We start from the raw sequence: 23,620 nt of genomic DNA on the forward strand, positions 1-23,620 counted from the left end.
CTCTCACCACTACACTACACTGGCTCCCAGTCCGTCACTCTCTAGTTCTGCAGGTTTGAACAATACAAACCATACACACAAACTTACATATACAACACACACATACAATAACTTACTCATGTGTACATAAAGTTGCATCTATGCCTATATTCCTATAATACTAGGAGATGGTTAATAATGGAATATGCTTTTGGCTTGACGAGAGGCCAACATATAAACGACTGTGGCACTCTGATGTGCCCTATTGTACATGTGCAGTCCCCGTGCCTTGGAGTGGCTTTTGACCAGGAAGCAGGCAGCAGGGCAGCATGAGAGGCAGGCAGGACTGCCAGCCAGATGTTATACCTTCCTGATCTTGTTGTAGAGTAGTGGTACACAGCAGGGTGGACAAAAAATAACGGCTATAGATATAATTACTTGCACTTAAATACGGGAGGTTATTTATTCATTTATTGTTTAAAATATTTCTAGGCCATCTTTCAGGGAAGAGCCCTCCCAAGGCGGCTTAGACAATTTCAGGGTTTTTTGTATTCAAATTTCATGTAAATTATCACTTCAAAAACCCGATTTAACATGAATTTAAAACAAACAAACATATTAAATTTACAGTAATCTCTTAAAACTGAATTCATGATCTATCACACACACTGAATTAAAACCTGCTGTTCTATGTAAAAAGGGGGAACTATAAGAAAATTTTACTTCAGAGGTCGAATTATGAATATGATATAATAAAATATAAATTGCAGTGAGAGACAGAGATTATATTTATTGTTACAACAAGTTTTAAATATTTAGGATTCCAACAAAATAACTTGGATATAACCAAAATAACCAAACTCTGCAGTGGGTTATCTCAAACAAGTGATCTTGCTCAGTATACAGAAAGCCAAACAGAAAACCCTTAATTTCACAAAATCCCCCCCCCCCTTGCATCTAAACGTATATGGTGTAGTGTAAAAGGCATAGGGGATGCATGACCAGAGGTTCTGGGATTATACTCCTACATCAGCCTTCCCCAACTTGGTGCCTTCCAGATGTGATAGATTACAAATCCCAGCATCCTCCAGCCAGCATGGGTCCAACACAATGTTGTAGTCCAACACATCTGGAAGGCACCAGGTTGGGGAAGGCTGTCCTAGATGTTCTAAAGCGGGGGGGTTGTGGCCCTCCAGATGTTTTGGCATACAACTCCCATCAGCCTTAACCAGCATAGCCAGTGATGAGGGATGATGGGATCTGTAGGCAGAACTTCTGAAGGGCTACAAGTTGCCCACCCATCATCTAAAGGCTATATTTCACTGCAAGCCATGACTTTAACTCCTCTATAGCAAACATTTAGTATGCGGCTTTGTTCAGGAAATGCAAGAATTTCAAAATAGAAATGAGATTTAAAAATCAATCCCCCCTGCCACAATGTCTTGCTGACCATGCCGCTTGTGGCACCCAGTGCTGCAAGTTGTCCAAACATGGCATATACACCATATCTTCCTCATACTGGACAACAATGATTTGCTGTCCAATGTAACAAAACAGCACTGTTAAAGCTACAGAGCAGAGTTAACAAACTCCTCAACCATTTCTCAAGCATGCACTGAGGGTGGAACTAAATCTTACCCCAGCAAACATGCATACCCAAACTCTTACTAGCTGAAGTAGAGCACATGGTGGGGTGAGGGAAGTATTTATCCACTTCACAACCACCCCCCAGCCAGGATTATTTCTTGTATCAGAACCTCACAGAGACAACTGGACTAAAATGGCAAGAGGAGAGGACTTTGGCAGGAGATAATTAGCGGGCAGAGGAAGGGTGAAGCACCCTTTTCTGTTCGAAGGTTCTCTCCTACAAATGTCTGCTCCCCACATAAGTGTTCTGACCCAAATGGGTGCAAGGCACCCGTTTGCCTCATAACATGGAGTTCAGTGATAATATATCAAGAGGACAACTAGAACTTATAGCTAAACTTGAACTGAACACGTAAGTGGCTTTTTTATTGTATTGTGCAGATTGCAACTATAACAAGAACAAAAAAAGAAAGAGATGCATCACTTGAAACTGCAAGCTGCAGAAGTGCACAATATACAAGGGTGGCCCTTAAGCCTTTCAATTGCCTTTTCAAACTAAATAATGCAACAATGGTATTCAGAACTGTTCTTTCAGCATGGCCTGTTGAAAATGTAGAATGCCCTATACAACATTTAAAAACAAATTCTGGAAAGACACGCACACATCCCTACATTATCTAATTGCAAAGGCAAAACTGAAAAGCTTGGAAAGGGAGACCGCTGCAGTATAAAAAAGCCACTTACCCATCCTGCCTCATGTTTTACTATGCTCTAGTGTGATTCTGTGCCTTGCAGAGCAGCATCACCAGCTGTGGGCATGTGTAGCCCAGGGCGAGTTTATTTTCCATATTAATCAGCAGAAGTTTGACTTCAGTAGACCTGAAATGACAAAAGTTATTTAAAGCGCACCCTGTATAGAAAGGACCGTTGTTGCCCTTGATGGGCCAAGTGTACAGACCAATAGGTGACATATCCTTTTATAAGAGATGCACATACACACCACAAAAGGAATGAACTGAACTGTAGACAGTTCCTTTGTTTGTGTCGTGACGTGCATTTGTTTGTTGCAGATACAAGACTTTCCAAACTCGGTGTAGAAAAAGACTGGGTTATTTAGATCAAGGTTTTATTTTATTTTTAAATGTAAAAATAGAAAAAAAGGCAGAAGTGCACATCTCACTGAGATTCTGAAGCATTACCATGGGTCCTTCTACTAGGGATACTTAAGGAATTCAATCTTTGTCAGCTCCAATATGAACTGACCTGATCTGTACCTCCTGGACTAGTGTGCAGATCTGAATGTAGCTATCCACTGATTTTTGCACTTGCCAAATGTTCGGATGCTGTTCTCAGCTCAAAAAATCTATAAAAATGCACTCTAAATTGTATATTTTGGGAGAAAGTCCAATAAAAAAAATAATTTAAATATTTAATCTGCATGAAAATTCACATGTAAAGAAAAAAAAAAAGAATTTGCAGCTTAATGTGGAAATGGGCAGACTTATAAGTGCATATATGTGAAAGGAACACAGGCTGGAAATAGAATCTTTCACCCTTACTTTACAGTCAGGTTTGAAATTCAGCTTTATCTTACCCAAAAACAGGCATTATATTGTACATAAGGTAGAAGGCACAGAGTGTGGGGAGTGGGTGGTCTGATAAATATTAATACACTGAAAAACATGAAGTACTCAGAGAAAATGTTCAAGAAGAAATGTCCATTAAAGTAGGATCTGTGTAGAAGCTATGGCTTTTAATTGTTTTTCTATTTTCCAGAGTACATGGAAAATAACAATAATCTACAGTCATTGTTCAAACCATCACTGAAAGAAGGAAGGTGTCAAGTATCATTTTAGAAGAGGCATTCTTTTCTCTTTTTATTAACAGACACACGCGCAAGTGCCTCTATAATTTCACCTGCCTACAACACGTTATGTGCATCATCTGAAAAGAAACAACGTTTTTTCTTCAGAACTAATATATAACTCACACACAGAGGCATGCATATTTAAGCAACTAGTTAACCATTCACTGGTTAAGCTTCAGATGATTAATGAACTAAGGGTGTAATCCTATGCACGTTTAGACAGAAAAAAGTCCTACAACTCCCAACATGCCCTAGAGTTATGGGACTTTTTTTCTGTCTAAACATGCAAAGGATTGTGCCATAAGGCTACAATTACTAGTAAGTAAGCTCCATTGTGCTCAGTGGAACTTACGTCCAAGTAAGCATACTTCCGAATGTAGTCTAAGATTTCTGTAATTGGGAAACAGCCTACCACATGTTCAAAACATTATTATTACACAAAACTGATCACTTTAAATCAACTCAACTGCTTTTTAACTTATGTTAGAACAATGATATTCCCCCCTCCTATATTTTTCAAAATGTTCACATAACCAATTTTGACTAAAAAATAAAATCAATGCTTTATTATGAATTCTGTTCTCTACCGTTAAAATTAGGCATGGACAATCACTTACTCAACAAACCCAAAAGCCAACTGGGCTCCTCAAGGGTTCACGTCAAAACCTTAGAAAACCCTGATGGATTTTTTTAAGAGTTCGGCCTGAACACTCCAGCAGCCCAGTTCTCTCCCCCAATCCCAAACCCCTCCTCCCTGCCAGTTCTACCCCTTACTCAAGAAATAAACCCTTACTCTGAGAAAGGAGGGGGAGTAACAGAGGGAAGGGAAGGGCACAGGGCAGTTGGTGGAGGGCAGTACTGTCATTTGCAGATGGAGATGTGGGGCTGGTTATCCTCTCCTGGGCTTTGGAGAACTGGGTGTCATTTACTGAAAACAATCTCAGTGTGCCCAAGAGAGGTCTCTTCTAGGCTGCGAAAGTTGGCTTTCATCTGCAGCCCTCTCCCACTGCATCCCAATCTCCATCAGCAAATGGTGGGGGAGGGGCAGCGGGGGGAGAGGTCAAAGACCCAACTGGAGTCAGGTAAGCTCCATTCTGGGGCCATTCTCGTTAGGGAAGTGGTGTTTTCATTTTCAAAAACGCTCTCTTCAAACAACTGCCCCATGTTTAATTGATATAGAAAAGCTAGAAGGTGAATATTTAGGTAGAAGACATACTATGAGAATCAATTAACAGATGTAAAACTTAAGACACCTAGAAAGTAACATACTTTTCAAACAAATGCCTGCTAACTTCTGCATCAACTGCACTCAGTGGATCATCCAGGAGGTAGATGTCTGCATCTTGATACACAGCTCTAAAAAACATGCAAGGAAATATCAGCTGAGGCACTGTTTGTAATCCACCCAGAGAACATTAGTTATTGGGTGAATCAGAAATGTAATAAAGAAATATTTTTAAAAAAAAACAACTGTGTGTTCATGAGGGATTCCTCACCTCCTTTGGCTAAGCCCCACTAATACCAGAGAACAAAGCTCTTTTATCTTGAAGGAGCATAAAAGAAAGAGAAGCCCTCTTCAGGTGTTCTAAATGCGAGGATAATCGATATGCAAGTAGGGAGAGCACGCTAGCCTCACCCCCTCCATCATTGCTTTTGTGACCCCCTACCTGTGGAGGGTGACTTTGTGAACAAGGGAGCCTCCTGTAACCATGAGGGATCTCCACACAATCTGGGATGCTGAAAAATCACTCTTCCAAATCGCGTGGAGAGGCTCCACAGATAGAGAAGTCTCTCCTCTTCACAAAAGGCAAAAACAACTCTTTGTGCGTTGATTATCTTCCGACTTAGAACCCTGGGAGAGAGAGGGACTAATCTAAATCCACTCTTTCAACCACTCCTTCCGAATGATTGCCCTTCTTTGTGATGAACCCAAACATCCACCTTTGGTTCATAAAACGCAGCAGAGTGGTCCAGAGCAGACATAACACTGGCCCAGTCCTAACCTAAGCAAATCAGGATATCAGCCTCAGCAATGTGTACTCCCTCATCCTCTCACTTTAAAGCATGGTTTCAACTCCTGGTTTACAAACAGTGCACATATGGCTCTCACAAGGGGAGTATAACATAAGAAATGACTGTTATGTCTGATGAGCTGTCCGTCAAAAGAGAGGGTTCTTCTCCTTAACAGGATCCGGGGGGGGGGGGGGGGAGAGCACAGCCTCACTGGCAGTTGGGACTTGTCTGTTAGAAGGCGGCTAGACCTCTGAGGCACAAAAACTAGATGTGATCTAAGCCTGACCCATGTACTGCCCTTTAAATGTCTTTAGTGATATAGTGCAGCTAGAATGGTAATCAAGTAGGTTTCTTTTGGAGAGGCTGCTCTGTATGTTTAACTCTTATTTTCCTTCTATAAACACTGTCCATTTGTGTTGTGAATAAAGTAAATCCCATTGGTTATTTAAGTGAACCCTTGGTGTGCCTCCTTAATGGTGATTCTTTCCCTATACTCCAACACAGTGTGTTACCCTCAACCTTGCTTACAGTGTTCAAATTTTATTTTGGTTTTAATGCGCTCCCAGTTCAGCCAGGGTAATGCAGCCAATCAGGGAGTGGCAGCAGTGAATCTACTTGACCGAAACTCACCATATTTCTTTTATTGATTTAAGCACTGGAGAGCATCATATGAGGTGGTTGGTGTAACAGGGAGATAGCTCGCTACAGAAAGGGAGGGAATATGTATCCCCTCAAGGCTACCAAACCATAATTTGCAAGGAGCTAGTGTCTCACTAACACCAGTCTAGGGAGGTGCTGTTTCTGTCTATGAGCTGAATCAAGGTCTGTCCACCTAAATGTCATCCTCTGTCTGTAATGCAGCTTACTCTGAATGTTGTAAGCTAATATTAAAACTTTTGAAGTACATGGTATTTTGGATACAGGAAAAAAATGATAATGGTTTACCATAGACTAGACTACTGTAATGCACTGTCTACAGAGTTTCCTTTGAATAAAGTTCAGAAGCTTCCATTAGTACAGATGCAACTGCAACCTGCTTGATGACAGGTGTGGATTGACACTGCCAAGTATCACCTATTTTTGAGACATCTGCACTGGCTACCAGTTCATTTCCAAGCCCAATTCAAAGTGCCAGTTTTGACTTGTAAAGTCCTCAAGATCCTGAGTCCTGATTTATCTCAGGGACTGACTCCCCCCATAAGGGTCCTTCTGGCATTTGGGCTTTTTGGATAAGGCCCTGTTCCAGATTCCATCTTACAGACAAACTAGAGGCCAAAACAGACATTACTTTAAACCTGTTGTCTAGCAGCTGTGGCTTTTTTCATTTTTGCTCAAGTAGGTACAGGAGGTCTAATCGAGATCTTTAAAATCCTCCTGCCCCCATGCTAGAGTCCCAATCCAGATCAGGGGCCCTGCACTTACTCTAGAGTAAAAATGAAAGCAGACATAACTGCTAGACACAGCTTGAAAGTAATGTCTGTTTGGGCCTAGCCTCCAAAAGGAGAGAAGCCTTCCCAGTGACAGCTGATATACTCTGGATCCTTTCCAAGTGAGGACTGTACAGCCTCTTCCCTGCTGTCCTTTCAAAAAGTAGGTTAAAACCTCTCCTTTTTGTTTCAGAAAGCCTTTAAATCACTGCTCTGCTGCTCTTGACTCTACTGTTTTGTGCTAGGCTCCTTTTATTTTAATTTTATGTTTGACTGATGTTTTATATTGCTTAATGGTACTATCTGATATTGTTTTACTTAACCACTGAGAAATGAATATCAATTAATGGTGTATCAATTTTAATAAAATAATAATATAGGTTAATATAGACAGTGTTACTACCACTGTCACTCCCTTCTAAGGAAAAATGTTTCCACCAAGTAACCATTTCATTTCTTTCATTTATTATATTTCTATATTGCCCCATAGCCGAAACTCTCCATTAATTTGGCCATTCACTGACATCTTCAAACTGGCAACTGTCTTAGAAAATACAAGCCCCACTTTACCTGGCAAGATTAACTCTGGCTTTCTGTCCTCCACTCATTGTAGCTCCTCTGTCTCCAATCATTGTCAAGTCCCCATCTTCCAGCAGCTCCATATCCTATTGAAACAGAGGAAACAATTATATATATATATATGCCTGAACTATGTTTATCACTTCACAATCCCAAGAGGAATGGAATCACTGACTGGTCAAGTGATTTTCTCATAACAGTGAGAGCTAGCTAATGAATTGACAATGGGGGGGGGGGTTTAAAAGAAAGAAACCCAGATATCTACAGTGACACAATACATCACAAGGAACTTTAAGATAAAGGGAGAGACTTCAGCACAGTCCAGCACATAGGCACACTTAAAGCCATTGAAATCATTTGGTTTCAGCACCCCTAATTCAGTACTGCACTACAGCTGTCACTTTCTTTTTTAAGGAACAAGTGTCTAGAGCTCACAGTTGTGAAGAGATTTGGGGAGGGCCCATCATGATAATCTCTGAGGGTTAGATCCAGCCTAAATCAAGTCACACTTAAGCACTGTAGAAATCAATGTGAAGTTAAGTGCGTCTAACTTAGTTTGGATCCAACCATTCATCATTCTAATTTTAGTATAAAATATCGAATTCTTCTTGCCTCTGCCATGAACCCATTAGGTGGCCTTAGGACAAGCTATTTTCTCTCTACCTCAGTCCTCCAATCTGCAATATGGATTTAGTAATACTAAGCTATCTCACAGGGTTATTGCAAGGATTACTGAGATAATGTGACACACTGGGCAGTATTCAACAGTGTTATTCTGCAAAATAGCACTAGTGGAGCTCTGCAGGATATTTCAGTTGTGCAATGGGAGAAAGAGGTGAGGCAGGCAAATATGGGGCAGTGCCAGTCTAGTCCCTGTCTCTCCAGAGGAGGAGGACTAAACGGGGCACGGCTTGTTTGGCTTCGCTGTGCACGGGGCTTCCCTAACCAGGCAAGCCCATGCGTAGCAAAGCCTGGTCCCTTGGGCCAGGGAGCAAATGACGTCAGGTCGGCATAGCCAGGCCCACGGATGTCATAAGACCCACAGAGGGCCGTGGGGTCATCTGGTCCCCCATCCAAAACTAGTTCTGCAACCCTGCGCTAGCAGAACGCATTGGTATCTGAGGCCCCACGTTTCTGAAACTGGTTGTGCAAGTATAACTTTAATTGGATTCTCCCCTTTCACCTAGTTCACAACTAGTTGCACTAGTTTCTGCTAATGCAACGTCATCCGCACTAGCCAAATGACACCACTGGATACTGCCCACCATAAACAGCCAAAGTGCTATATAAATTCTCAGTTATATCAATTCCTTATTATATCTAACGCACATTATTACTTAAAAACAGGTAAGATGGAAACTACCTGCTAGTTATTTGAAAACAAGAGCAGTTTTAATACGGTTGTGCCATGTTGTGGCCACTCTTCTGACAGAAGGCGTCCACCAGTGGATGAGGGAGACAATTTTCTGTGATTCCCCTGTGCCCCACCAAATCTGAACACTCTGGAGCAGATTGTGGGGGTGGGGTGGGGGTGTAAAAATCATCTCCCTTCCTGTTTCACTGGCAGATGCCTTCTGTCAGTGGAGTGGCCACAACTGGATACAAATTGCACTATTCTACTTTATAGTAGAAAATATAAATATACAGCAAATTATTGTTGTATAGCAAGCCATATACTAGATGGATCTATAGATTAAGGGTGCAATCCTATGGCCAGTAGCCAGCATCTACACGGCCATAGGATTTTTCAGTTTTGGGGAACAGAGCTCAGAGCCAGCCCCTCCCCTGCTGCCTTCTGGCCGTGCAGTTCATCCCTGGATCCGCACTCGTAAGAGCAGTGAGGAGCGGCCAAAAAGGCGATGTTGCTGGGGGCAGGGAACACAGGTGCACTATTACAATGCTTCCTATGTGCCATCTAGCTTCTCCCCACCCCCCTGCACCCTGGCTAGACAGTCAAAATCATCCATCTAGCCACAAACGCAGGGTGGCTGGAGCGCGAAGGAAAAGATACCCTCTGTGTTCCACCTGCCCTGCATTGGATAGTTGCTCACCTCCGAGGCAGCCGACTATCCCCATAGGACTGGCCCCTAATGATCTTATTACTGGAATTAAGACAGGAATTAAAACAACTCTTGTAGGTTAGATAATATATCTAACACCTTCCTTTTTAAAAATCATGTGTATGTTCATTCATAAAAGAGCTTCAGATGGCAGCAGTTGTACACCACACCAAAAAGGACAATCTTCAAACGCTTTGTGGAATTTTCACTCGCCTTTAAGAAACGTGTTTTATACTCTTTATAAACTCACATCATCTGAATCTGAATTTTAGAAAGAGATGGATGTTTTAATATTGCCATAGAAGATTAGAAAAAAGGTACCAGCTGTATTTAAAAAGAAAAACAAACGTGATTTGCAAAAGCTTTTAAACTGTCTGCTTTTCACCTATCTTGCTGGTGGTAGCAGCATTGTAACATGCCACGTACTGGATGTGCTGCATAATACTTTTCAAGCTGCCAAGCAAAATATCTGTCCCTTAGTTAATCTGGCTTAGTGTCCTTCTAGATCACACCTGCCAAGTCAAAAGAAAAGCATCTTCTCAGACAGAGTTCAAATGCTCTGAAGCGTTCCCTCAAATAAGACGCCAGCCTAAAGAACCAGCAGCACTATTTAGGAGCTGTAATACCTTTGCAATTTCCAACTTCACGTAATCAGGGCAGTGGTAAAGATCCGTAACATACATTATATTATTGCAGGATTTAATTAACCCTTTTAAATAGCAAATGGCTATACTTTGAAAGACTGCAACAACATATATAGCTCTAGCCAAACTTAATTTTGATCAAACATCCAAGACAGTGAATGTATTAAACATGTGCTCATTCCTGTGCTCATCAAAATGAATTTGTCCTGTAGCAGTAAATTTAGAAATGCTACTGAGATGTACTTGCATCCGAAGTACCTGGTTTAATTTTGCACTGTGCTTACATCCTGGTTGTATTAAAAAGTGTCAAAAGTGATGTTTTTTTCTGACTAACCCAATAATCCAATTATCTGTATTTGTCTAAGACTTATAACCCATTTGAAATCTAAGGTCTGAAGGCACGGCACTGTGTGTGTGTGTGTGTGTGTGTGTGCGCGCGCGCACGCGCATACACATCCAAACACACACACATATATGTATATCTATCTATACACACACACAATCAAGCCACAGGACTTATAGCTCTTAGCTAAAGAATGTGGCCAGTATCCAAGTCAACATGAGTGCTAACATAAATTACATCGTGCTAGCACGAGGGACCTCAAGCACAGGTTTGGTTTTTCTGGTACTTGAAAATAAAGGTTATCTAATAAAACTACTGTTATATCTTGTTATTCAGTAATTAACCAAATTATTTTCTGAATTACGAATTTTCACCTCAACACAATGAAGTAGGTAAGGAAAAAAAGTCTTCCATGGCAAGATGTACAACTCAATTTATTCAGAAGAGGAAAAACACTTACTTTTTTAAGAGCGCAGGCTCTTAGAACCTTTTCATATTTTTCTTTGCGATATTCTTTTCCAAATAATATGTTATTTCTTACAGTGCCAGAAAACACCCATGGTTGTTGAGAAACATATGCTATTCTTCCTCGAACATCTATGAAGCCTTTGCTTGGAGACAGTTCACCCAGGATAGCACTTAAGAGAGAAGACTGAAATTGTTGGGGGGTGGGGGAGATCAAAGTTTAGATTTTCAATGACAGTATAAAACATAAATATATGCTCAAATGCACTAAACTCCTACAGTGATCGTTATACATGCAGATATAATGCTTTTAACCAAAGTTAAGAGACTGGGAGCAGGCCTCCGGATTGAATGCTCCATTGCTCTCCTGCCTCTCTCTCTCTCTAGCATGGTCCAGCCCTCCCCACTTTCTCTTACCCATTTGTCATAGCCACTGAGAAGACTTATACCAGCACCAGAGACTTACCCATGGTTTACACTTACAGTGTCCTCCAAACCAGGGTTTGCTAACCTACTGGCCTCCGAAGTCTTCCCATGCCAGCTTCTTTTTAAAAAATGTATTTTATCAATATTTTCTTTCTTCTTTTAAGTTTTACTTGCAATGGAAGACCAGCCACGTACAATGGTCCACTAAACATTGATAGCTGCACAGAGGATCCAGTGTTCAGAGCCCAGTATCAGTGCAAGGGAATACTTCTTCCCCTTTCTGTGAGAGAAGCAGCCACGATTATCAGTACCGAATCAGTACTTCCAAAAGCTCTGCAGAGTCACTTATGCCAGACAATGGGCTTTGGCAAGGGATGGAGTGGAAGATAAGAGCCACGAATGGTGAAATAGACCCGAGCAGATCTAATACAGGCACAACTTTGCACCAGTAAGTTTCAACAGCCAGAGTTTTTCAGGGATTTCACTACCTTACATATAGAAGCTGGTTTAGTTGCAGATGTGGGAGCATTTTAATTGGGCTATCACACACAAATGTGATACAAATTGGGCTATCACACACTGGGATAAATTGGGCTATCACACCCAATTGGGCTATCACACAAATTGGGCTATCACACACTTCGACACAGTTTCAGAATACATTAAGTATTTCATCCATTTATTCAGGGCTACTTTCCTCAACGCACTGGTATGCCACAAGCACATGCACACACATGGTTCAAATATACATATCTTGGCTTATTAAACTGAAATATCCACTGGGTCTTGTGCCTGCATGCTTCATCACCCCACTGGCCCTTTCCTCCATGGTGTGCTGCAATTGAAGCCTTCCTGGGTTAATTATCCATACTTTCTCATTCTGTCTAAACCAGGAAACTGTGGTTACCAGGATTAGAACAAATCAGAATCCGAACCCAGTTTCAAACCATGGTTTTAGATCCTGGTAACCACAGTTCCCAGTCTGGACATTAAAGACCATGGTTAATTAACCCAGGAAATTTTCAGACATGGAGTTCCAAAAAGGGAGGAAGGGGGGGGGGCGCACACAGGCACCGCTTAATAAGCCAAGGTAAGCATACACAAATACGGACACACACTTCTTTTATCAAAAAGTAGCTTGGGATGTGTTTTTCACATTATTTACTTATGGCGGAGATATCTGTATTGTCAATCTGGAGTAACATTCCGACAGGTACCAAAATAATTGACGCAAAACCTATGTAAAAATATTTTGCATCACCTGATTTTCTTGTCCCTTTGAAATTTAGGTATGGCATGCATTATAAAACAAACACATGTATACATATTTTTAAATGTACAAAGTACAGCAAAAATAATGTTCTAAAGGCTCCAATCCATAGATGCACAGAGACTGGAGGACCAGTGAAACAATAAACCCAGTAATGTGGCGAGGGGAGAAATGTTATTCCCCAAACTTCCGCATGCCTCAGAATTAGGAGACTGCAGTCTTCATCTTTTCTGGACAACGTAATTGCAGCTTTCACCACTCCCACAGTGGTGGGAGTATACTCCCACAGTATACTCAGTATACACAGTATACTTATACTCCCACAGTATAAAGGCGAGTTATGACTTACTTTTCCTGCTCCCACGGGGCCAATCACAATCAGTAATTCTCCTGGTCTGACAGTAAAAGAAATGTTTTGAAGTGTCTGCAAATCCAGAGTCTATAAACGTGTGAAACAACACCATTGGTTAATTCTGGCAAACAGATATTAAAATCCAAAAGGCTGCAATGTCCTTGGGTGTGACATCTTTACCTCGGTGGCTGCTCTCTGGCCCTTCTACTTGAGAACTCCAGCAACTGCCAGGGGCCCCTGTAGAGCCAGTATGTGCCCTGATCACTTGAATGCTGGAGATATCCACTTCAAACATTTTGAACCTCTCCAAATCTCATTTCTTTTCACTGACTCTCCCACCATCACCATGGCACCTTCTGTTCTCCTGTGCCCCCTGGAATTGCTGCTCCCTCATTCAGATAGCAATCCAAGTCCATGATACTTTCCTTTCTTGGTCCCTCAAGCTACTTGTCCTCCTTGAAGTCTAGTATACCCTATATCTTACTGTAACTAAGCCAAAGTACATGTAATTGAAATAATAACATGTTTTTGGAAGAATTAACAGCATTAATTTCAAAGTAATCAGGGTATAAGCCTAAATTTATGTGTGCAAATACTTTCTCAGTAGTTTCAAAACCTGTCTAATTTGGTTAAAGTCAGTCCTTCCTGAATTTCACTACCAGCTTTTGCAGTTTATCAACTTCCTTGCCTTTTTAAAACCAATATTTCCAGTTTTTATATCTTAATATATCCCAGCTTTGCACATACAAGCTTAAAACATTGTTACTAGCCCATCTGCCCATGCATACTAACATCACTCATTTACAGTAAGTTAAAACCTGGGAGGTGGGAGTAAGAAGGGTACCCAGTAACATCCAGTTACAAATACTTCTCCACCTTCCTTGCGTGAAGCCACTTCTTACTCAACAAAAGAGAAGTATTTACAAGTTCAGTATATACTGTAGAAAATATGGATAGATCTATGCTCTCTTTCCTTCTACTTGGTTTTTTAAATATATAAAATATTAGACTTTATATACAGTACTGTAGACTCATACCCTTCAACAAATTTCAAGAGTCAAACTCTGAATGCAAATATTATGGCAAAAGTAGAATTAGTAACACACATAATCCTATATCAGGGTTGGACAATTTTCAACCTGCGATGCCTCCCAGTTTTTTCAAAGCAAAACAGAACTTCATAATGGTCTGGTCCACACATGAACTGTGGTGTTGGAGGAAAATTCTGAGAGTGCCTTGGACTGCAAGAAGATCAAAGCAGTCCATACTCCAGGAAATAGAGCCAGACTGCTCACTTGAGGGAATGATATTAAAGGCAAAACTGAAGTACATTGGCCACATAATGAGAAGACAGGATACCCTGGAGAAGATGCTGATGCTTGGGAAAGTGAAAGGCAAAAGGAAGAGGGGCCGACCAAGGGCAAAATGGATGGATGATATTCTGGAGGTGACAGAATGGGAGGTGGCAACGGCCGACAGAAAACTCTGGCGTGGGCTGGTCCATGAAGTCACGAAGAGTCAGAAGCGACTGACCGAATAAACAACAACCACACATGCACGTCCATTACTTGCTTATTTGACACTTAATGACTTACAGCAAGATGTGTGCATTGCCTCCGTTTCAAAGGCACCATGTCAAGCTGACATGAAATCTCTGTTTGTGGTAGCTAATCCATGATGGTAATTTCACAGGACAATATCATCAGGAGATGAACATGAATATGTGAACAGGACCAATGCCTGCTATAGATGCTCAAGACTTAGTCAATACAAATAGGGCCCTGCAACAAAATGCTGCAACGTGAAGTGCTTCTGTTGTGCTAGCCTGGCCATGCTCAAGCCAGGACTGCAAAGCAGGGTTTGTTCCAAACTGCAAAACAGTATTAGTTCTTGTGGCCAAATATGAAGCTGCCCAATTCAGAACCAGACCACTGGCCCATCTAGTCCAGTATTACCTACTCTGACTGGCAGCAACCCTCCAAAGTCTCCACTGGAGGTCTTCCCTAGTCTATCTATAGAGATGCTTTTAACTGGACATGCTAGGCATTAAACTTTCTGCATGCAAAGCACGTGCCCTACCATTGAGGTATGACCTCTCCCCTGAACTAGGAAATCTTGACTCTACATTCAACATATGTTGGTAGGACCATATTGTATCCTCCTACCATCAACAATTTCCCATTATTTTCTTAAAGACACCTTTAAGACTCTTAAAGCTTTCATTCCACTGTGCCATTTGACTTCTGTGTTCAACTCTATCCAGTAGTGGTGAAACTCAACCACGCTCATTCAACTCAGCAGCTTCAGTAATTTCAGCTAGCTCTGCACTTTTCCCTGGGTCATGCCCTTTACTTCCATGGGGCATTTCTACTTCTGAAAGCAGTACTCATGATTGCCACCCATGCTAACTGGACCATCAGATCCCTGGACCTATATCAACTAAGCAGAAAGCAGGCCATCACTAGCCTTGCCTCAGTTTCTCCCAAGTTCATCAGTAAGCCACCATGAACCCTAGGCCACTCTCATAAGTATTTAGGATGTTGATCCTGCCACCTAGCCCTAAGTCTTTACTAGCATGCCAAGATACATCTGTTATAGGATCTTACACAACACTAATTTGTATTAAATAAATTACCACTCTTTTGAAAGGTGAAGCCTATCTTTTTGCAATCATACTTCTTTGTAATCATACAGTCCATTGCCATTTTCTTGACAATCCTTTACAATTTCTTTGTTTGTCATGAGACCCTCTGGAACTGCCTCAGCCATAATCTATCACCGCACACATACAATACATTCCTCCACCAACATCAGAGAAAGAAATGTACTGAGCCAGATCATACACAACACTAAACCATGGTTTGCTGCTACAATAATGAGCAGCAGCAAGCTTTAGGCTCCTAAAGAGCCTTGGAACCCCTCCCACATGGTTCCAAGGAGAACAGAAATTTCCACTTCCATTTTAGATTAATCACAGCTTAGTCTGAACCCTAAACTGTGGTTAATCTATGGTTAGCCATGGCTTGAAATTGGCTCATTTCTACTAACTTTGTTGAGTGACACGACAAGTCACAACCAATCAAAAATGGCAGTTTCCAAACTGGTCCTCACAGACACACCAAAACAGGAGGGAGGAACACCTCGTCCTCATAATACTAAACTATATTTTAGCAGTACATCCAAACCAGGCCAATGACTTCAAGTGGAGACACAATTAGGGGCATGCTTACATTTTGGGCCACTATCACAGAAAAAAGCTGGAAACTACATTCATTTTAAACAAGACCATAAAACAATGTGAGAAGTGAGAAACTACAATGAGAGATGCCTCAGTTCAGTGTACAACGTAACTTGCAACATTCTACCCATCCATAAAACAATGGCATACATTTGTGTGGTCCACTACATTATAAACTGCTTCTGTGTGTGCGCATGCGCACACACGCACACACGCACGCACCTATGTACCTTTTACTGTATTGGCTACTAAACATCTGATTAGGCAAGATTCAAAATGCTAATTGTCTCCACTAAAACATGGGAGCCAATGTTTTTAGAACAGGTCTGTGTTCTAAAACAGGTGGACAGGTGGTAGATACGGATCTACTGGTAGATTTCTAGGTGATCTGCAGTGACCAGTAAGGATTTACGACTCCCAGTTGTTATAACAATAGCAACAAATGGACTCTCTTTCCACCCTAAATTATACTGCTGAAATTAAGAAAGCATCAGGTAACCAGGAGTAGATTTTTGTGGAAGGGCTGTGAGCACCATTCAGTTCTGGTACTCAGAACAGATTTCTGAGCTCAAAATTATTTAATTCTAAGCATATGTCTTTTACACCAGGCTTTGGTTGGTGAATCTCGGGGTTCTAGTTAAAAACAACAACCAAGCCAGATCCAGCAAGACTGAAGTCTGCCCTTTCTTGCTCTAAAACCTACAACACTGTTCCATTGTGGTCCTAAGTGGGTTTGAGTTTGCGGAGCATTTGCCTTCTCAAATACTATTCATTAATTCCCACAAGGTGGCAGCAGCAGCACATTTTATTAGCACTTGTTAGAGTTCATACTGCAGACAAACCCATCTGACCAAACAAACAACCTTTCTCTCCCTGCTTTCCAATTTAAACAAGGTACTGACTTCACCATTATGTATTCCAATTTCAGCCAACTGAGAATGTGATACAAATATAATTCTGCACTTCAGAACATAGTTGCTGAACAGAAATAATAAAAGAAAACACATTTCATGATAGCACACCAGCGTTCCCCAACCTGGCTGGGGATGATGGGAGCTGAAGTCCAACAAATCTGGAATGCACCAGGCTGGAGAAGGCTACACACCATTTGCTTAGTAAAGTGGTGCCCACAGAACTGTCTTATCATGAATATTAAAGACAGTGTCCTGAAACAGGCTGCTCTAATATTTTAGTAAGAATTGCAGATTTGTGGTTACAGAATCTCGTTCTTATGTCTGTTGTAGCTTTCCCTATATATTGCATATGACATTCATTTTTTTTAACATTCAGTTAAATAAATCACATTAGCGGAAGGGCATGTTACTGATTGCCTAATGCAGTAAGATTTGTTAGGAACTGTTCCTTGAAGGTAACTGCAGGTAATGCAATGTGCTGATTCACACTGGTGTGATTCTAGATTGCAAATATCTTGCTTAAGTGATACTTTAACTGGTAATTTATGTAAATTGGGTGGCTTTCTGAAGGGATGCATGGTGGAGAATTAATGACTTTCGTTAAACAAGCACAATAGGGTAACTATCTTTCATTATCTGGTGGTAGTTAGGAGCAGCAGGACAGTAGTTACAACAAATGGAATGCAATTTTCTGTCGGAGTTAACCTTTGCTTCATAAAGAAGGGTATCCCTGGATATTACTGATGCTCAATTGTTACTGTAGTCAATAATCTGACGACCGTTTCCACATTGTTGGAGATGGTTCTTTAAGTCCATTAAATCTTTTTGAGAAATTACCTTGATTATTGCAAATGCGTTTTTTCCTAAGAGCCAAACTGAAACAAGTTATTTGCAATCCAAAATCACACCAATGTAAATCAGCACATTTCATAACCTTCAAGAAGCCACTTCTTTAAAAAGCACAGTTGCTAACAAAACTTATTGCATTAGGCAATCAGTAACATGCACTTCCACTAGTGTGACTTACTTAACAGAATGTAAAAAAAAAAATGAATGTCATAAGCAATATACAGAAAAAACTGCAGCAGAACTAAAAACAAGGTTCTGTAACAACAAATCTGCAATTCTTACTAAAAAAACAACAACAACTAGAGCCGCTTGTTAAAATACATTTTAATTTACCTGCGCATAGTCTCTCAGACCCCTTCATGGATCACTGCCTTGTTGTGGCGAAGGGGCTTGCGTAACTCAGTGAAGCCATAAGCTATGCCATGCAGGGCCACCCAAGACGGACAGGTCATGGCAGAGAGTTCTGACAAAATGTGGTCCACTAGAGAAGGAAATGGCAACCCACTCCAGGATTCTTGCCAAGAAAACCCCATGGAACGTATCACAAGGCTAAAAGATATGACGCCGGAAGATGAGCCCCTCAGGTTGGAAGGTGTCCAATATGCTACTGGGGAAGAGCAGAAGGTATTTCCAAGTAGCGCCAGAAAGAGTGAAGCGGCTGGGCCAAACCCGAAAGGACACTCAGCTGTGGATGTGTCTGGTGGTGAAAAGAAAATCCGATGCTGTAAAGAACAATATTGTTTAGGAACCTGGAATGTCAGATCAATGAATCAAGGTAAGCTGGAGGTGGTCAAACATGAGATGGCAAGATTGAACATCGACATCTTGGGAATCAGCGAACTAAAATGGACAGGCATGGGCGAATTTAATTCAGGTGACCATCATATCTACTACTGTGGGCAAGAATCCCTTAGAAGAAATGGAGTAGCACTCATAGTCAACAAAAGGGTGGGAAAAGCAGTACTGGGGTACAATCTTAAAAACGATAGAATGATCTCAGTACGAATCCAAGGCAAACCATTCAACATCACAGTAATTCAAGTCTATGCCCCAACCACTGAGGCCGAAGAAGCTGAGGTTGATCGGTTCTATGAAGACCTACAACACCTTCTAGAACTAACACCAAAAAAAGATGTCCTCTTCATCATAGGGGATTGGAATGCTAAAGTAGGAAATCGAGAAATCACCGGGATAACAGGCAGGCATGGCCTTGGTGTACAGAATGAAGCAGGACAAAAGCTAATAGAGTTTTGCCAAGAGAACATGCTGATCATAGCAAACACTCTTTTCCAACAGCACAAGAGGCGACTCTACACATGGACGTCACCAGATGGTCAATATCGAAATCAGATTGATTATGTCCTTTGCAGCCAAAGATGGAGAAGCTCCATACAGTCAGTAAAAACAAGACCTGGAGCTGACTGTGGCTCAGATCATGAGCTGCTTCTTGCAAAATTTCGGCTTAAATTGAAGAACGTCGGGAAAACCACTAAACCGTTCAGGTATGACCTAAATCATATCCCTGATGAATATACAGTCGAGGTGAGGAATAGATTTCAGGGATTAGACCTGATAGACAGAGTGCCTGAGGAACTATGGACGGAGGTCTGTAACATTGTTCAGGAGGCAGCAACTCAATCCATCCCAAAGAAAAAGAAATGCAAGAAAGCCAAGTGGCTGTCTGATGAGGCTTTACAAGTAGCTCACGAAAGAAGGGAAGCGAAAAGCAAGGGAGAAAGGGCAAGATATACCCAACTGAACGCAGAGTTCCAGAGAATAGCAAGGAGAGACAAGAAGGCCTTCTTAAATGAACAATGCAAAGAAATCGAGGAAAACAACAGAATGGGAAAGACTAGAGATCTCTTCAAGAAAATTGGAGATCTCAAGGGAACGTTTTGTGCAAAGACGGGCATGATACAGGACAAAGAAGGCTGGGACCTAACAGAAGCAGATGAGATTAAGAAGAGGTGGCAAGAATACAGAGAAGAACTCTACAGGAAAGATCTGAATGTCCCTGATAGCCATGATAGTGCGGTCACTGAACTTGAGCCGGACATCCTAGAGAGTGAAGTCAAGTGGGCCTTAGGAAGCATTAGTAACAACAAAGCTAGCGGAGATGACAGTATTCCAGCCGAACTATTTAAAATCCTAAAAGATGATGCTGTTAAAGTGCTGCATTCAATATGTCAACAAATCTGGAACACTCAACAGTGGCCACAAGAATGGAAAAGGTCAGTTTACATTCCAATTCCAAAGAGGGGCAACGCCAAAGAGTGTTCAAACTACCGCACAATTGCGCTCATTTCACATGCCAGCAAGGTGATGCTCAAAATCCTACAAGCTAGGCTTCAGCAGTATGCGAACCGAGAACTACCGGAAGTACAAGCTGGGTTTAGAAGAGGCAGAGGAACTAGAGATCAAATCGCCAACATTCGCTGCATCATGGAGAAAGCAAGAGAATTCCAGAAAAACGTCTATTTCTGCTTCATTGACTACGCTAAAGCCTTAGATTGTGTGGATCACAACAAACTGTGGCAAATTCTGAAAGTGATGGGAGTACCAGACCACCTTACCTGTCTCCTGAGAAACCTGTACGAGGGTCAAGAAGCAACAGTAAGAACCAGACATGGAACAACCGATTGGTTCAAAATTGGGAAAGGAGTACGACAAGGCTGCATATTGTCACCCTGCTTATTTAACTTATATGCAGAGTACATCATGAGAAATGCCGGGTTGGATGAATCAGAGGTCGGAATTAAGATTGCTGGGAGAATTATCAACAACCTCCGATATGCAGACGATACCACCCTAATGGCAGAAAGCGAAGAGGATCTCAAGAGTCTCTTGTTGAGGGTGAAAGAGGAGAGTGCAAAAGCTGGTTTGAAACTCAACATTAAAAAAACTCAGATCATGGCATCTGGCCCCATCACTTCCTGGCATATAGAAGGGGAAGAAATGGAAGCAGTGACAGATTTTACTTTCTTGGGCTCCAAGATCACCGCAGACGGTGACTGTAGCCATGAAATTAAAAGATGCTTGCTCCTGGGGAGGAAAGCTATGGCAAACCTAGACAGCATAGTAAGAAGCAGAGACATCACCTTGCCGACAAAGGTCCGTCTAATCAAAGCTATGGTTTTCCCAGTAGTAATGTATGGCTGTGAGAGCTGGACTATAAGGAAGGCTGAGAGCCGAAGAATTGATGCTTTCGAACTGTGGTGCTGGAGAAGACTCTTACGAGTCCCCTGGACTGCAAGGAGGTCAAATCAGTCCATCCTAAAGGAAATCAACCCTGAGTGCTCCTTGGAAGGACAGATAATGAAGCTGAAGCTCCAATATTTTGGCCACCTAATGCGAAGAGAAAACTCTCTGGAAAAGACCCTGATGCTGGGAAAGACTGAAGGCAAAAGGAGAAGGGGACGGCAGAGGATGAGATGGCTAGATAGCATCACGGATGCAATGAATATGAACTTGAGCACGCTCCGGGAGAGAGCGCAGGACAGGAAGGCCTGGCGTGCTATGGTCCATGGGGTCACGAAGAGTCGGACACGACTGAACGACTGAACAACAAGTCTCTCAGACTTGAAAGCTCTTCCAGTTGAACCCACAAAGGACATTGACATGTGCTTAAAAGGAATGAAAACTTCTGGATCTACAGACTCAGAACTCTTAGTCCATATGGCCTTAATCTGGAGGACAATTCACAAGCTTTATACCACTCAAATCTGTTTTTTTTTTTCTTTTTAAAGGTAAAGGTAAAGGTGTCCGACTCTAGGGTGCGGTGCTCATCCCCGTTTCTAAGCCGAAGAGCCAGAGCTGTCCGAAGACACTTCCGTGGTCATGTGGCTGGCATGACTGAACACCGAGGTGCACGGAACGCTGTTACCTTTCCCGCCGAAGCGGTACCTATTTATCTACTTGCAACTTCTTGCTTTCGAACTGCTAGGTTGGCAGAAGCTGGGACTGAAGACGGGAGCTCACTCCGTCACGCAGCACTCAGGTCTCGAACTGCTGTCCTGCCGACCTTCCGGCCTGCAGTTCAGCATCTTAACTCATCTCCCAGGGTTCCAAACTGTGACTCTTGGTTATTCATTTAACATCGCAGTTACTAATGAAGGTAGAAAGCAAAACATTTAGCACTAAATATATTTTGAAATTACTCTATTCTTAGTCTATCTAGTTTTCTTATATATTTTAACTTAAGACTGACTGCATCCATAGTGGATCCAGAGCCTCTTTGTTGCTTTGCTGTTGTGCCGCTTTACACGTACACCCCCTGCCCTTCTCTCTCTCTCTCTCTCTCTCTCTCTCTCTGGGTTCTCATAATCCAACAAAGAGTTAAGTGCCCATAAACCCACTGATATTAACAGGCTCAAGAACGCTTCTACGTTGGATGGTGTCCACTGTTTTGAGGAACAGCTTGGTGGCACTGAGGGCAAAATTGTTCTGTTTTGTATGTTTCTTGCTTTGGAGGGTGTTTAAATTGTCTTCTTTTCATGCCTTAATTCTGTAACTGAAAGAGCTTTATTTCATCATTGAACTAACTCTTACATGATGTATTCAGTGGATCAAATACTTCATTTGTGTTGCAAATCTTACAGAATTTGTTCTACTGACTGTTATCACCACTAAACTGATTGTGGGTCCAGAACCAGATGGTAACTGCATTCTTTTCCCAACCATATTATAGGATGCTGTTCCACCAGTCAAACTGGTCTTATTTTCTTTAGCAAGCAGCCACCATGAAGCCACCATAGCCCAGAAAACCTGTAAACATTTCCAACAAGAACCGAGAACCATCCTCATGAACCTTAGCATTTATGTAGCATTTTCAACTGTTCAAAATCATTTCACATACATTATTGCAGTAATACTACCATCTTTTATGATTCCCGTATATGGAGTGGGGGCCATGGTGCAACAACAGTGGCTTGTTTAAGGACAGCTTGTAAGTTTGTGACCACAATTTCAAATTTGGGACTTACCAGATTCCACTGTTAAACTCACACATGCTACACTGGCTCCTGTAAGCAACCTACTCCACTAAATTATATGTAGAGCTGAGCTGAAAGGTTCCAGCATCAGCCTAGTTTCTTCAGAAAAGGGGAGGCAGAGTGAAAGGGAGAAAAAAAGGTTTCTTTTAAAAAGGGAAGGGGGGACAAACAGCTGCTTGTCCTATTAAGGCTCCTCCCTAAACACTTTTAGAATTTATCTTGCACCCCATCCCCCCAATTTGTCTCCCCACTTTTGCAGCCTGCAACTAGGGCCGCTGAAGCGGGGATGCATTTTTTGGCTCATGTATAATCCTATGCATCCTTGCTTGGACTGCTTTTACTAATACCCCAGTACTGGAAGTTTTAATCAAGTGTTAAGCGTACTTCTGGGTTTTAAATCAGAGTACTTACTATTTTGCAATTTCAAAATAAGAGGGTATTTACCTTGGACCAGGAGCAAGTCATATCTTGCACATTAAGGAGAGCATTTTCGCTGTTGTTTTTGAGTTCTGGGCTCGGCTGAGAAATCTCATCGAGGATCAAAAAGTTCTGCATCAAGAGGGGGAAAGAGACTGCTTAAGCACAACCCAGAACAGGAAGGGGAACGTAATCCAGA

At 41.8% G+C, this 23,620-nt stretch overlaps 1 protein-coding gene across 2 annotated transcripts in view; it reads right to left on the reverse strand.

Annotated features, from left to right (window-relative positions):
* The window catches only part of ABCC4 (ATP binding cassette subfamily C member 4 (PEL blood group)), a 192,512-nt gene that overhangs the window by 134,841 nt on the left and 34,051 nt on the right, over positions 1-23,620 (reverse strand). For both annotated transcript variants that reach the window (XM_084844745.1, XM_084844744.1), the window contains exons 9-13: positions 23,449-23,553; positions 13,010-13,099; positions 10,960-11,151; positions 7,444-7,538; positions 4,703-4,789 (exon numbers count right to left, since the gene is read on the reverse strand). In XM_084844745.1, coding sequence (XP_084700871.1) covers positions 4,703-4,789; positions 7,444-7,538; positions 10,960-11,151; positions 13,010-13,099; positions 23,449-23,553 — 569 coding nt within the window. The remainder of the gene's footprint in view (positions 1-4,702; positions 4,790-7,443; positions 7,539-10,959; positions 11,152-13,009; positions 13,100-23,448; positions 23,554-23,620) is intronic.

The sequence above is a fragment of the Heloderma suspectum genome, chromosome 3 (genome assembly GCF_057233095.1).
Source record: "Heloderma suspectum isolate Gila_16-S chromosome 3, 16-S_ref, whole genome shotgun sequence".
NCBI classification, from domain to species: domain Eukaryota; kingdom Metazoa; phylum Chordata; class Lepidosauria; order Squamata; family Helodermatidae; genus Heloderma; species Heloderma suspectum.